This window comes from Chiloscyllium punctatum, chromosome 10, assembly GCF_047496795.1.
Source record: "Chiloscyllium punctatum isolate Juve2018m chromosome 10, sChiPun1.3, whole genome shotgun sequence".
NCBI classification, from domain to species: Eukaryota; Metazoa; Chordata; class Chondrichthyes; order Orectolobiformes; family Hemiscylliidae; genus Chiloscyllium; species Chiloscyllium punctatum.
In genome coordinates this window covers 38,720,781-38,737,323 of record NC_092748.1, presented here as the reverse complement: position 1 = coordinate 38,737,323, position 16,543 = coordinate 38,720,781, and the positions used below count along the sequence as shown (strand labels likewise).

At 41.9% G+C, this 16,543-nt stretch overlaps 1 protein-coding gene and 1 long non-coding RNA gene across 2 annotated transcripts in view; one reads left to right on the top strand and one right to left on the bottom strand.

Annotated features, from left to right (window-relative positions):
- The window catches only part of dnah7 (dynein, axonemal, heavy chain 7), a 398,230-nt gene that overhangs the window by 177,656 nt on the left and 204,031 nt on the right, over nt 1–16,543 (bottom strand). The window contains exons 40-41 of the mRNA XM_072578963.1: nt 14,148–15,020; nt 721–950 (exon numbers count right to left, since the gene is read on the bottom strand). Coding sequence (XP_072435064.1) covers nt 721–950; nt 14,148–15,020 — 1,103 coding nt within the window. The remainder of the gene's footprint in view (nt 1–720; nt 951–14,147; nt 15,021–16,543) is intronic.
- Nucleotides 1–16,543, top strand: part of LOC140482059 (uncharacterized) — a 126,357-nt gene that overhangs the window by 66,238 nt on the left and 43,576 nt on the right. The window lies entirely within an intron of this gene.

Below are 16,543 nucleotides of genomic sequence, written 5' to 3'. Positions count from 1 at the left end.
ATCTACCCTAAACAGCTGTCAGCCTGGCATCCCAAAAGTTATCTGCAAAACCAGGTCCATTAATGAATCCTTTCTCTTTGGTCTAGCTGTGGTCCCAGCAATAGCCACCATTCTTGGTGAGCTGTGGCCAATTGGATGTGGTGGCTCTTCCTCCAAGAATAGTTTGGAAGTCTCACATTATAACCATTGAACTAATGATGCCTGTCTGTTGAAAAATTACAGTGGACACAAATCCGCTCTTGACATTTACACTGGGGTTTGGGAAGCCTACCCTTCATATATAATTCAGTGCAAGCCTCAATACCTGTATATGTTCTGGCAATGGGGAAAGAATGTCACTCCAAGCTTTTTGAGAACTTCTGTTGCTGAATTATATTAGAAAGACCAACTAATTATATTCACTTTCATGAATAAAATAAAGGTTTAATATTCAATAATTAGTTGGACTTTCAAAATTTAGCATCATCTCAATTATTGGAATTTTCAGTAAGGTCATTGGAGGAATAATGTATGTTATACTCCTTTGTAGTTGCCAAGTTTAACTGTGAGCAGACACAAGAATTAGCAGGCATTTGAAAATATAATTAACACTCATTAGTGAACTTGTGTCAAAATAATACATTTTCAGTTTATTTGGACAATTTAGGCCCTGGCTGCACTATCAAATGTCAGACATGAAAATCCTAAAACTATAAAATGCTCCATTTAATTTGTGCTTACGTTCTTTTTACTTCAAGTAATACTTGGAATGTGGAGATCAGTTCCAAGTAAGATGTAGGAGTCACATAGTTGTGTCTCTGAAGCTCTGTATGGAATGTTTCAGACAATTCAATAGTTGACGTATGAAAACTCTTGCACATATCGATGCAGCCCAGACGTATATCCTGTGCCATTTCAATGTCTCCCAAAGCACGTGTTGCTACAGCTTGCAAAGCATCTTCAGGCCAAGACTAAATTAAATGGAATAGTAACACAGAAAGTAGCAAATGCAAAATAAGATTAAAATTATGCTAAGATAAAGGGGAAAAAATTCTACTTACAGTAAGTTTATCACAATCACCAGACATCTTAAAGTACTCGAAAGTTAATCAAATACTTCTGAAGTAGAGACTGGTCAAAAGACAACTCCCACAAACAACATGATAACAATGAGATAATTTGCCTTTTTCTGGCGAAATTGCTTGAGGGATAACTATTGGTCAGATCACCAGGGATAACCTCCTTACTCTTCTTCAGAATAGTGCTGAGAGATTATTTATCTGTTTCATAACCTGAACTGAAAGACAGTATCACTGACATTGCAGAAATCTCTCACTACTGCATTGGCGTGTGTCAGCCCTGATGTGTATCAAAGATTTAGCGAATTCACAGATCCAAATGGGAGAATGCTACCAAATAAGACACAGTGGACTTAGTGTGAAGTGAAAACTTAATTCCTTCTCAAAGTTGTTTCTCTCAAAGATTTTGGAGCTGTGCATTGGAATCATTGCATTCTTAAGACTTTGTTGATCTAAACAAAATTACTGCTGTGAAACAGCTGGCTAAATTCAAGTAAAAAAAAAGGTCACGCAGGGTACAGAAAAGGCAACTACTCATCAAGTACTGCAGACTGTAAACTGTTCTAGCCCACAATGGAAATCCACTATTCTCTTTCAATTGAAACATAAAACAGAAAGTGCTGGAGAAACTCACCAGGTGTGGCATCAGCATTTGCGAGGAAATCAAAGCTTCCAGACCAACGTTAAACTTCTTTGGAACTAAAGGATATGAAAAAATGATGGATTTCATGCTGAAGGTGGGAAATGGAACAGAGCAAAAGTGAAAGACAGTGATTATGGAAGCAGAAAAGTGATGTACAAACAGAGCAAGTGTTAAAAACAGAAGATATAACACCTCTGCTTAAAGCAAAACCATACAAGAATAACATTGGAGTGGTGAGAGACAGTAATAAAAATGGAGAATGTATTCATGGTCTGAAGTCAATGAATAAATGTTGAATCCAGAAAGCTGTGGGGTTGCATGTGGGGTAGTCCCATAATCAATTATGGAACAATTAGGCTGTAGTCTGTTTCTTTAAGCCTGTCTTAAAAATTTGGACTGCTCGTGCTGCCAGACCGTTGGATGATGGATGGTGCAGACCTGTCCTTACATGCTGAACACTATTCAACTTTAGGAAACAATCATACTCCTTGCTGGTAAACAATGGCCTATTAACTGTGATCAAAACAACCAGGAGTTCATGTATTGCAAAAGATGTGCGCATCTTTTACTATTGTCATCCCTGTGTTTGACAAATGAACTCTATGCATGTCCAGTTTGAGTGGGTGCCCACAATGACTAAGAACTTTGAGCCCTTGAAGAGATCTTCATAGTCGATGTGTAACTGAGTCCAGGGTTTACCTATCAATTCTCAGGAATGTGGAGGGGCTGTTGGTGGTAATTTTTGTTGGCATTCTGGACACAACTGCATCAATTCTGCTAAGTCTGCATCCAATACTGGCCAGCAGACATAACTTCTTGCCAACGTCTTCATTTTGGAAATCCCTGAGTGACTCCGGAGGAGTTCAGCCAATATCTGCTGGTGATCTTTACTCAGGACAATCACTCGTGCTCCTCATAATAATATGACATTCTCTACTGTGGTCTGGTCTCTCCAGGTCCAAAAAGGTTTCAATTCTGGTTGTGATAGCCCTATGGTTTTCCCCATCAGTTTCAGTTTTGCCAGGCCCAGATCTTTGTGCATCCACAGACTGATATTGTCAGCTCTGACTGGAGGAGTGCCCAGAAAATTTTAAACCATCACAGGTTCTTCCAAAGGTGGTACCACCAATGGTGTATCTACCATTTACGGCAGTTCAATGCATCCGCATTTGTTCCTTGGCCTCTTGGATGGTGCTACAACTTGTAATTATACACACTTAGTATTACAGCCCACGGTGAATGTATCCTGAAGCTATGGGCTGCATAGCCTTATCCTCTTTAAGTAGACCTAGCAGGTGTTTGTGGTCCATTATTGTTACAAATGTATGTCTGTAAAGGAATTCTTGCCTCCAAATATGATCGCCAATTCTTCCTTCTTTATCTGGACGTATTTACGCTCGGCATTAGCCAAAGTCCTAGGTGCATACACTATTGAGTGTTCCTCTCCATTGGGCCACCTATGCGCTAATACTACCCAATGCAACATAGGGAGACATTGCACGTCAATACCAGATCTTGCTTGGGATCATAGTGTGCCAACACCTTAGAAGATGATAGCTATTTGTTCATTTCCCCAAGAGCTATGGCTTGGCTACATGACCATTTCCAAACACAGACTTGATGACTGCTGTGTGGAGGCTTTTTTAAGAGGTGATGCAAAGGTGCCAGGATGGAGGCCAGGTTATGGATGAACTTTCAACAATAAATCACCATCCAAGAGAAAGACCTAAGCTCCGTGAATGTGGAAACCGGAACACTTTTGATCACCCTCACTTCTTCTAACAGGTGTAATCCGGTCTTGTCGACTCTGTAGTTCAAAGTACACCACTTGGTGTGCATGGAACACATATTTTTCCCTTCTAAGGCATACGCCCACCTGGCAGAAACATTTAAGGGCTTTGTCCAAGTTCTCTAAGCGTTCCTTATTGCTCTTTCCCGTTATTGGCAACGTCATCTCGATAAGATGTTCTCCATCATCCACTGAAAAATTGCACAGGTCTTGATTCCCCAAATGACAGTCTCGTATATTGATACAAATACGTATGGATATTAATTCTAGCATACTTCTGGGAATCCTCATTTAACCTCAATTGCACATATGCATGGTTCATGTCGCCTTGCCAGCTTTGTGTATAAATTCCCTATGCAAGGGATTGGGTATTTATCCAGCTGTGGAAAGTGCTTTATTGTTTGTTTAAAATTCCCACAAAGATGACCTGATCCATCGGCCTTCAAAATCGGTACAATCGGTGTTTCCCATTCTGCAAATTGGAATGATTTGATAGAACATAGAACATTACAGTGCAGTACAAGCCCTTCGGCCCTCAATGTTGTAGCGACTTGTCATATCAATCTGAAGCCCGTCTAACCTACACTATTCCAGGTACGTCCATATGCTTGTCCAATGACGACTTAAATGTACTTAAAGTTGGCGAATCTACTACCGTTGTAGGCAAAGCATTCCATACCCTTACTACTCTCTGAGTAAAGAAACTACCTCTGACATCTGTCCTATATCTATCACCCCTCAATTTAAAGCTATGCCGCTCAAGCTCACTGTCACCATACTTGGAAAAAGGCTCTCCCTGTCCACCCTATCTAACCCTCTGATTATCTTATCATTCCTTTGCATTTCAGCCTTCTAATATCTGCCTATGCTTTTGCCTGTGAGGCAAATAGCATTGGGCAGGCCTTATGGAATTGTGCAATTGCTACCTGGTCAATATGCAAGGTGGCCTTCGCTCCTTTAATAGTTTCTAGACCTTCCTGAAAAAGCACTTGGTATTTAATTAGGACTTCACTCAAGTAGCCATTTTCTAAGCAAAAATGTTGAGCCAATCTAGGTGAATCTTTCTCAACCAATTTCACCCCATGAATCTTGGACCTGAGCCTTTTATGACAATCAATGGTAACTGAACCAGTTGGCTCTCATAAGAGGCCAGATCCAAAGTTATATTCTTAACCTGTAAAGATTCCCCAGTATAGGTTCTCAGTCTAGCCGAGATCTTGTGCATACTTAAGTGTTGGAGTCCAGAGTGAATTTTGTTAAAGACTAGCTCTGAGATCACTGAAACAGCTGCACTGGTACCAACCTCCATTAGAAGTGGGTGACCATTTAACCTGATACCTATTTTGATTTGTCTGATTTGGATGTTGCTAACTTTCCAGGATGTGCACTTGACTAGATACTGGCCTCTGAGTTCTCTTACTCAGTTTAGATCTAGTGGGACTCTTTTGCTATGTTGACTCTGCATACTGGCAACAACTACAATGATTTACCAGCCTGGATCCTGAAGAAAATTTTAACTGTTTGGCCAAGGCTTGGCTTTGTTTTTGGGTTTTGCTTTGGGCTGAGCTAGAGTCCCTCCGTTCATGATATGTCATGAATGAGGCTTTGAAATTGCCTTCACTCAAGTAGTGTTTCACCAAGCTCAGTTGGACTGGTGAGTGTGTCCACTTCCATTGGAATACTCTGCAACTCATGTGCTCCAGTTGCCTCATGTGATGATACTGTGGCTTTAAGAGGTTGTTTTGTCTTGGTTTCTTTTAGAAAGAGATTGGGGGACAGGTATCAAGCAGTCTATGGGAAGATAATTTGTAGAGCCTTGGGTGTTTTTTTAAAAAGGTAGAACAATAGCTGTGGGCTGAACGGGCCCAGTCTTCAACGACAGGGTCGAACAAGTCAAGCTTCCCAAATAATGGCATGATGCCAGAAATGCTTACCCCAACTCAAAGACTTCAGGAGTGTACTTTTCTCTCATTGCAACTGAAATAACTTCACAGAGACTGGTATTCTATCACCAAGTCACTCTTTATTTATACATAAAAAGTCATTAATACTGATCCAGCTCCCTCAGAGCCGGCTCTCAGATTGAAGAGGATATCTGATAGTCGGTTTTATCTGTCAACCAGGGGTCCCTGATTGGACCAGGTTAACAGCCCCAATCAGGGAACTAATATCCAATGAGGTGATTCTGACTGATATGCAATCTGAGTTTGAATTGAAGATTGTGTATTAAAATAGTAAGTGACCAGAAGGTCAGGGTCATACTTGCGGAATGAACAGAGGAATGAACATAGTGGTCATCAAGTCTGTGTTTGGTCTCCCTAGAGATTGAATTATGAGCAGTGAATACTCTAGATTGAAAGAGGTCCAAGTAAATTTCTGATTCTACTGGACGGTGTGCTTGGAGCTTTGAACTATAAGGAACAAGGAGGTAAAAGAACAAGTATTATAGCCCCTGTAAATGCATGGGGAGGTGCTGTGGGAGAAGATGAGGAGAGAACCACCGCGACCAGAGGGACAGGGTCCCTTTGGAATGCTGACAGTGGAACAAGAAAGGAAGATGTGTTTGATGTCTCATGCTGGAGAAATCATAAAGAATGATCCTTTGAATATGAAGACTGCTACAGCGGAATGTGAGGACAAGGGGAATGTTCTCACATTCCACTGCAGCAGTCTTCATATTCAATGGAATAGAAGCGCTGCACAGATTTACCAGAATGGTATGCAGATTCCAAAGGTAATAATAAAAGAGGAGAAATTACACAAACTATGATTATATTTCCTGGAATTTAGAAGATTAAAGGGTACTTCCAATAAATTTTTCAAGATATAAGGGGAAATGATTGGTTAGATTGAGAAAAAATCATTCTCTTTAGGGATTGTGGGACAAGGGGCAAAATCCAAAAAAAAAGAGGTTGGCTTATTATGAGAGTATTGAGGAAAATGCTTACACACCAGCGATGATAAAAATTAGTACAATCTTCTGCAAACAGCAATTGATACTAGGTCCATTGTTAATTTTAAATTTATTTATAGAGTCAGAATCACAGCATGGAAACAGACCCTTTGGTCCACCTCATCCATGCCAACCAGATATCAGCCTTGCTGATCTTTAAGGTGCTCTATTCTCCCCCTAGTTACTCTTTTGTCCTAAATGCATTTGTAGGATCACTTTGGATTCTCCTTAACCCTATTTGCTAAACCGATCTCATGTCACCTTGTTGCTCTGCTGATTTCCCTCTTAAGGTAAAAACAATGACTGCAGATGCTGGAAACCAGAGTCTAGATTAGAATGGTGTTGGAAAAGCACAGCAGTTCAGGCAGCATCTGAGGAGCAGTAAAATCGACGTTTCGGGCACAAGCCCTTCATCTGCCCTGATGAAGGGCTTGTGCCCGAAACGTCGATTTTACTGCTCCTCGGATGCTGCCTGAACTGCTGTGCTTTTCCAGCACCATTCCAATCTAGACTCTGATTTTCCTCTTAAGTATACTCCTACTACCTTTATTCTCTTCTGGGGATTCACTCAATCTCTGCTGTCCATACCTGACATATGTTTCCTTCTTATTCTTTCAATTTCTCTCGTCATCCAGCATTCCCTACACCGACCAGCCTTGCTCTTCACCCTAACAGGGACATACTGTGTTTGGACTCACGTTATCTCATTTTTGAAGGCTTCCCATTTTCCAGCCATCCTTTTACCTGCAAACATGCACCCTAATCAACTTTTGAAAGTTCTTGCCTAATACCATCAAAATCAGCCTTCTTCCAATTTAGAATTTCAATTTAGATCCAGTCTATCTTTTCCATCACTATTTTAAAACAAATCAAATTAAGGTCACTGGCCCTAAAGTACTCCCCCACTGACACCTCAGCCACCTGCCCTGCCTTATTTCTCAACAGTAGGTCAAGTTTTGCACCATCTCTCATGGGTACATCCACATATTGAATCAGAACATTTTCTTGTACACTTACAAATTCCTCTCCATCCAAGCTCTTACGACTATGGCAGTTCCAGTCAATGTTTGGAAGGTTAAAATTCCTGATCATAACCACACTATTATTCTTGCAGATAACTGAGATCTCCTGATAAATTTGTTTCTCAATTTCCTGCTGACTACTTGAGATCCTATAATACAATCCTAGTAAGGTGATCATCCCTTTCTTATTTCTCAGTTCCACACAAATAACTTGCCTGGATGTATTCCCAGGGATATCGTCCCTCAGTACAGTCATAATGTTATCCTTCATCAAAAACGCCTCTTCCTCTCCTCTCTTGCCATCCCTTTCTATCCTTCCTATAGTATCTGTACCCTGGAACAATAATGTGCTAGTCCTGTCCACATCTCTTTAATCACTAAGATATCCCAGTCCCATGTTCTCAACCATGCCCTGAGTTCATCTGCCTTCCCTGTTACACCTCTTGCATTGACATTAATGCAGTTTAATGTATCAGTCCTACCTCGTTCTCTGCTTTGTTCCTGCCTGTCCTGACTGTTTGACTTGCCCCTTTTCCCAACTGGAACAGTCTCAGACTGATCTCTGTTCTCACTATCTCCCTGGGTCCCACCTCCCCTTACTAGTATAAATCCTCCCAAGCAGCCCTAGCATCTTCCTTTCAGTAAATTAGTCCCCTTCCAATTCAGATGCAATTCTTCCTCTTATACAAGTCACTTTTACCCCAGAAGGGATTCCGATGATCCAAAAAAGTGAATTCTTCTCCCCTGCAACAGCTCCTCAGCCACACATTCATCTGCTCTAAACTCCTATTCATACCCTCAATAGCTCGTGGCACTGGGAGTAATCCAGATTTTACTACCCTCAAGGACCTCCTTTTTAAATTCTTGCCTAACTTCCTATATTCTATCCTGAGAATCTCATCTTTTTCTCATCCTATGTCATTAGTTCCAAAGCGTACAACGACCTGCTGGTCCATCTTCCCTTTGAGGATATTCTGCACCCTCTCCATGATATCCTTGATACTGGCAGTGGAGAGGCAGCACACCATTTTTATATCTCGCTGTTGGCTGTAGATGTGTTTATCTGTGCTGAGAGTCTCCTAGCACAATCGATCACTTGGAACCTGGCATACCTTTCATTACATTAGAGCCAGTCTTGGTATCAGAAACCTGGCTGTTCGTGCTACCTTCCCCTGAGAGACTATCGCACCCCCTACATTTTCCAAAATAGCATACTCGTTTGAGATGGGGATAGTCGCAGGAGACTCCTGCACAATCTCCTTCTCTCTCCTACCTTTCCTGAGGATAGCCCATCTACCTGACTGTATCTTCAGTTTTTCTCCGTTCCTGTCACTGCCATCCATCACACCCCAGCTTCAGTAAGTTCCTCATTGCCACTAACTATTGTTCCAACCAATCCATGCAATCCAATAGGGCTCATAACCAAACACACTTCCTGCAGACATAATCATCAGTAACAAGGAACCTCTCCCTAATCTCCCACATTCGAGAGGAAGAGTAAATCATTCTACTAAAGGTTATCTTTGCACCTTAACAATCTACAGACCCAGAAAATAGCACAGTCTTACTGCTCTAAAAACACTATTCCAGACTAACTTGATACCTATATTTTTATATTTTTAAAGTTTAATCAAGAGACAGATCTCAATAAGACATATAATCAAAAAAGAGCCCACTCTCTGGTCACAGGCCTCCAGTCTGAAAAACAACCCTCCACTACCACCCTCTGTCTTCTACCTTTGAGCCAGTTCTTTATCCAAATGGCTAGTTCTCCCTGTATTCCGTGAGATCTAACCTTGCTAATCAGTCTCCCATGGGGAACCTTGTCGAACGCCTTACTGAAGTCCATATAGATCACACCTACTGTTCTGCCCTCATCAATCTTCTTTGTTACTTCTTCAAAAAACTCAATCAAGTTTGTGAGACATGATTTCCCATGCACAAAGCCATTGTTGACTATCCCTAATCAGTCCTTGCCTTTCCAAATACATGTACATCTGTCCCTCAGGATTCCCTCCAAGAACTTGCCCAACACTGAGGTCAGGCTCACTGGTCTATAGTTCCCTGGCTTGTCTTTACCACCCTTCTTAAACAGTGGCATCACGTTTGCCAACCTCCAGTCTTCCAGCACCTCACCTGTGACTATCAATGATATAAATATCTCAGCAAGAGGCCCAGCAATCACTTCTCCAGCTTCCCACAGAGTTCTCGGGTATACCTGATCAGGCCCTCGGGATTTATCCACCTTTAACCGTTTCAAGACATCCAGCACTTCCTTCCCTGTAATCTGGACATTTTGCAAAATGTCATAATCTATTTCCCTACAGTGTATATCTTCCATATCCTTTTCCACTGTAAATACTGATGCAAAATATTCATTTAGTATCTCCCCCATTTTCTGTGGCTCCACACAAAGGCTGCCTTGCTGATCTTTGAGGGGCCCTATTCTCTCGCTAGTTACCCTTTTGTCCTTAATGTATTTGTAAAACCCTTTGGATTCTCCTTAATTCTATTTGCCAAAGCTATCTCATGTCCCCGTTTTGCCCTCCTGATTTCCCTCTTACGTATACTCCTACTTAAGTATACTCCTACTCAAACCCTCAATTTCTTTAGTCTTGCTGGCCCCTCCACTCTTGCCTCCCTTTCTATCCTTCCTGTAGCCTTCTTGCTGGCCCCTCTCCCCCTTGATAACATTCTGCACCCTCTCTGAGACATCCTTGATCCTGGCACCAGGGAAACAACACACAATTCTGCTTTTTCTCTGCTGGCCACAGAAACGTCTGTACCTCGGACTACAGAATCCCCAAACACAATTGATCTCTTGGAAGCCGACGTACGCCTCGTGCTACGTTCCCCTGAGAATCCATCACCCCCTACATTTTCCAAAACAGCATACCTGTTTGAAATGGATATATCCACAGAAGACTCCTGCCCTAGGTGCCTACCTCTCTTATCCTTCCTGGAGTTAACCCATATATGTGACTGTATCTGAGACTTTCCCCCCTTCCTATAACTGCCATCCATCACATACTGTTGCTGTTGCAAATTCCTCATCGCTTCTATCTGTCTCTCCAACCGATCCACTCGATCTGATAAGATTCGCATCCAACAGCATTTATGGCAGTTATAATCAGCAGTAACCCTTAAACTCTCTTTAAACTCCCACATCTGACAAGAAGTACATCTCACTGCAAAGGCCATTTTTGCTCCTTCACAATCTACAGACCCAGAAAATAACAACGTCTTATTACTCTACAAAACACTGCACCAGGTTAAATTAAGAGCTATGGCTTATATTTGAAGTTTAATCAAGAGACATATCTCCAAAAACATAATCAAGAAAGAACACACTGTACTCACTAATTCAGCCTTTCGCTTGGACAGACTTAAAACAACAACTAACTTATCTGATTCTGTGCTGTGAACTTCGCCCAAACCGGTTCCTCCAAGATTAGTTGTGAAATTCATTGTTTGTTAATTTTCCCAGATGCACTCTGATGTCCAGTGACACATGAATTCAAAAACCACAAAGTGCCACAAGGATTGGCGCTGGGTCCTCTACTTTTTGTCATTTACATAAATGATTTGGATGCGAGCATAGTAAGTTTGCAGATGACACCAAAATTGGAGGTGTAGTGGACAGCGAAGAGGGTTACCTCAGATTACAACAGGATCTGGACCAGATGGGCCAATGGGCTGAGAAGTGGCAGATGGAGTTTAATTCAGATAAATGCGAGGTGCTGCATTTTGGGAAAGCAAATCTTAGCAGGACTTATACACTTAATGGTAAGGTCCTAGGGAGTTTTGCTGAACAAAGAGACCTTGGAGTGCAGGTTCATAGCTCCTTGAAAGTGGAGTCGCAGGTAGATAGGATAGTGAAGAAGGTGTTTCGTATGCTTTCATTTATTGTTCAGAGTATTGAGTACAGGAGTTGGGAGGTCATGTTGCGGCTAAACAGGACATTGGTTAGGCCACTGTTGGAATATTGCGTGCAATTCTGGTCTCCTTCCTATCGGAAAGATGTTGTGAAACTTGAAAGGGTTCAGAAAAGATTTACAAGGATGTTGCCAGGGTTGAAGGATTTGAGCTACAGGGAGAGGCTGAACAGGCTGGGGCTGTTTTCCCTGGAGCATCGGAGGCTGAGGGTGACCTTATAAAGGTTTACAAAATTTATGAGGGGCATGGATAGGATAAATAGACAAAGTCTTTTTCCTGGGGTCGGGGAGTCCAGAACTAGAGGGCATAGGTTTAGGGTGAGAGGGGAAAGGTATAAAAGAGACCTAAGGGGCAACTTTTTCACGCAGAGGGTAAAGATAGGACTAACAGAGGATGTGGTGGAGGCTGGTACAATTGCAACATTTAAGAGGCATTTGGATGGGTATATGAATAGGAAGGGTTTGGAGGGATATGGGCCGGGTGCTGGCAGGTGGGACTGGACTGGGTTGGGATATCTGGTCGGCATGGACAGGTTGGACCGAAGGGTCTGTTTCCATGCTGTACCTCTCTATGACTCTATGACTCTACTCACGATTGTAGATTTACAAAAATTGTAAGGTTACACTTTAAAAAGCTACTTAACTGCTCCCCTGCTGTGAACTCCCCCACATAGGTTTCTGCAAGGTCAGCTATGAATTTTTCTATTTGTTAACTTAAATATTAAATATTAAATTGAATAGATTTATGTTAACCAAGGTACCAAAAGACATAACATAAAGGCAGATATATGACATGAGGTCACATATAGACAATGATTTTATTGAAAGACTAGTGGAACAAGTTTGAGAGATTAAACATCCTATTAATTTTTCTAACAGATTCAAAAACTTATCAACACAGAGAACAAAGAACAAAGAAAATTACAACACAGGAACAGGTCCTTCAGCACTCCAAGCCTGTGCCAATCCAGGTCCTCTATCTAAACCTGTCACCTATTTTTTAAGGATCTGTATCCCTCTGCTCCCTGCTCATTCATGTATCTGTCTAGATGCATCTTACATGACGCTATCATGCCCGCCTCTACCACCTCCACTGGCAACGCATGCCAGACACCCTGCATAAAGAACCTTCCACACATATCTCCCTTAAACTTCTCCCTCTCACCTTGAATTCGTGACCCCTAGTAATTGAGTCCCTTACTCTGGTAAAAAGCTCCTTGCTTATCCACCTTGTCTATACCTCTCATGATTTTGTATACTTCCGTGTTTCTAATGAAAATATGCTCCTAACCTACTCAACATCTCTTCATAACTACAGCCCTCCATACCAGGCAACATCCAGATGAACCTCCTCTGCACCCTTTCGCAAGCATCCACAGCCTTCTGGTAATGTGGAGGTCAGAACCGTACACGGTATTCCAAATGTGGCTGAACCAATGTCTTATGCAACTGTAACATAAACTGCTAACTCTTACTCAATGCCCCGTCCGATGAAGGAATGCATGCCGTCTGCCTTCTTAACTAGTCTATTGATCTGTGTTACCACATTCAGGGAACAATAGACTTGTACCTCAATTTTTAGATTAGATTAGATTATTTACAGTGTGGAAATAGGCCCTTCGGCCCAACAAATCCATACCGACCCTCCGAAGAGCAACCCACCCAGACCCATTCCCCTACATTTACCCCTTCACATAACACTACTGGCAATTTAGCATGGTCAATTCACCTAAGTTGCACATTTTTTTTGGAATGTGGGAGGAAACCAGAGAACCCGGAGGAAACCCATGCAGACAGGGGGAGAACATGCGAACTCTGCACAGTTGCCTGAGGCAGAAATTGAACCCGGATCTCTGGCGCTGTGAGGTAGCAGTGCTATCCACTGTGCCACCGTGCCGCCCACAATTTTCCCCAGGACTTTTCCATTTACTGTATAGTTTGCTCTTGAACTGGATCTTCCAAAATTCATCAGTTCGCATTTCTTCAAATTAAACTCCATCTGCCATTTCTCCATCCAACTGTCCAATCTATCTACATTCTGCTGTTTTCTCTGACAGTCCCTTCACGATCTGCTACTCAACCAATCTTAGTGTCATCTGCGAACTTGCTAATCAGACCACCTATAGCTTCCTCCAGATCATTTATGTATATCACAAACAACAGTGGTCCCAGCATGGATCCCTGTGGAACACTACTGGTCACAGTTCTTCATTTTGAGAAATTCCCTTCCATTACTATCACTGTCTCCTGCTGTCCAGCCAGTTCTTTATCCATCTAGCTAGTACACTGTGGACCCCATGCAACTTCACTTTCCCCATCAGCCTACCATGGGGAACTTTATCAAACGCCTTACTGAAGTCCATGTGTATGATATCTACAGCCCTTCCCTCATCAATCAACTTTGTCACTTTCTCAAAGAATTCTATTAAGTTGGTAAGATATGACCTTCCTTGCACAAAACCATGTTGCCAATCACTGATAAGCCCATTTTCTTCCAAATGGGAACAAAGTATCTTCTCCAGCAGCTTCCCTACCACTCATGTCAGGCTCACCAGTCTATAATTACCTGGATTATCCCTGCTACCCTTCTTAAACAAGGGACAGCATTAGCAGTCTCCAGTCCTCCAGGACATCACTCGTGTTCAAGGATGCTGCAAAGATATCTGTTAAGGCCCCAGCTATTTCCTCTCAGAAGTAATCAAATATATTTTTTTCCATTCTAATAAACAAGTAGGTTATGCACTTACCTGAAACCAGTTTATGGTGCAACAGTTGACAAGTGCTGGGAATTTCCTCAGCCTGTTACGGAAAGCATCTCCAATCGGACTCATTGCTAAAACAACATGTAACTGATTACGACAACGTTCAATAAACATGTTGAAAAGTGCCAATGGACTTCCATCAGTCTGTTTTGATTTGTCTCTTTGACGATCAATTAGACGCATACGTTCACAAACCTCCTGTTTCTCATCCACTGCAAAGAGATTTGGTACTTCTCCCGCATTCAGTAAATTGTTGATGTCTTCTAGGAATGATTCTTGTTTAATCTGAGTGTCAGTAAATAAAAAAACACCTTGCATCTCACCTTCAGTAGCTTTTCGGAATATTAGTTTTAAATCTTCTCGCCATTCAGTAGAACCATAACTCTTGGAAATTTCCACTTGAAACAGAATATAGTCAGCCATGTGCGATGCAAGCCGAGTTAGTGACTGACGACCACTTCCTCCAACTCCTACCAAAAGTGCATGGCTATGGGGCTGCTTTAAAATACGGGAAATTCGACAGACATGCTCAATTGCAAATCTGAATACAACCAAATTCATCGGCTTTTTACTGAGATTATTAAACTCATCCAAATGACCTTCAACTATTTTTCGTAACTTTCTAACATCAAAGATTTCTCTATAGCCTTTGTCTTCACCTTTGGGATCACTGAAATCACAGAACATTAGGCTACGAAGATCATCTTCCTTCACTATGCCATCACTGTCAGCATCAAGGTATATGAAGAGCTCATCAAAGTTGTCTTCCAGCTGACTATTTGTCACTTCTCGGAGACAGTCAACAAGCCATGCTCGATCTCCATCATCCACCAAACGATCATAATAGACTCGTAAAACCTGTAATTCAGCCAGCGATATTCACATGACAGAAAAGATTTTTTAAAAATTAGTTCTTATAATTATAAGGTTCATAAGATTATAATATTGCAATAAATTTGAGAGTAAGATCAAGAGCATCATGTGATCTGCTCCCAGGTCTACCTTACAATGTTAGTTTGTTAGAGTAATGAAAGGCTTGGACTGTTTTATGGAAAGAAAATGTGAGTTAAATACATTTGGAGACAATATCAGCTGTATCTGAGTTTACATTGGGCAGACTGTAAGGACAGAATCTTGCTGAGGTATTGGGAGGTCTCATCAGCCAGCTAGACAATCAGAAAGAGGTCAATGCAGCAACTTCAAGGGAAGGCTTGCTAAACCATAAACCACTTGGCAATGGCAATGCCAGTGGTGGACCTTCACCTGGAATCAAGGTGTTTGGTGTGTAAGTCCCAGCCAGTTGGAGTTGCTGGTCAGTTAGAGGCCAGCAGCTGTTACTGTCTGCAGTACCATTAAAGTAGCCATGGTGGCAGAACAGCACACCCATAGTTCCCAGATTATGGAGGACCCAGGACTAAGTTAATTGATGTGGGATGGACAATTGGGGTTAGTGGTTCTTGAGGTGGGGGATAAGCTAGAGAGGGCCTCTTTGTCCATAACTCAATGCTGTTATAGGTGAGAAAGGAACAGTTTGGGCCTGCACCACACTGCCTAATTAAATGACTTTTCTGCTTCCAAGCCTACCACTTCCAGGAGCAGGAGGTAGGAGAGACTCCCTGAGTCTCCCAAAGTCCCAGAAAGGCATTGCAAGTATTGGGTTGTACGTTGATGTGCTCCAATATTGAAAGAGAGTTGGGGTCAGAGGAATTCATCAGTACTTCTACCTATGCAAGACTAATATGTTTCACATCACCATTGAAAAGATGACACAGGAAGTCATTTCTGAGATCAGATTACTGGCTTCCATACAAAGCAATCAATATGATAAACAGAATGCTGATCTGTCTCGTCAGCAAATATAAAAGACTACTTAGCATCATGAGCTACCACAGACAGATACAGAAGAAACACAGTCTCCAGGGAGACATATAAACCATAAGTCCAGAAGATATAGCAACAAAATTACAACATTCAGCCCATCCTATCTGCTCCACCATCCAATCATGATTAATATGTTCTTAACCCCACTCTCCTGCTTTCTCCCTATATCCCTTGATCCCCTCACTAATCAAGAAGCTATCTATCTCTGTCTTAAATATACTCAGTGACTTGGCCTCCACAACCCTCTGCAGCAGAGTTACACAAATCAATCACCCTCTGGCTGAAGAAATTCCTCCTCATCTCAGTTCTCAATAGTCATCCCTTCACTCTGAGGCTGTACCCTCAGGAACAAGTCTCTCCTACAAGTGGAAGTATCTTCTCCACATCCACTCTATCCAGGCCTCTCAGTATTCTGTAAGTTTCAATGAAATCCCCCCTTATCCTTCTAAGCTCCACTGAGTATGGACTCGAGTCCTCAAACATTCTTCACGTGACAAGTC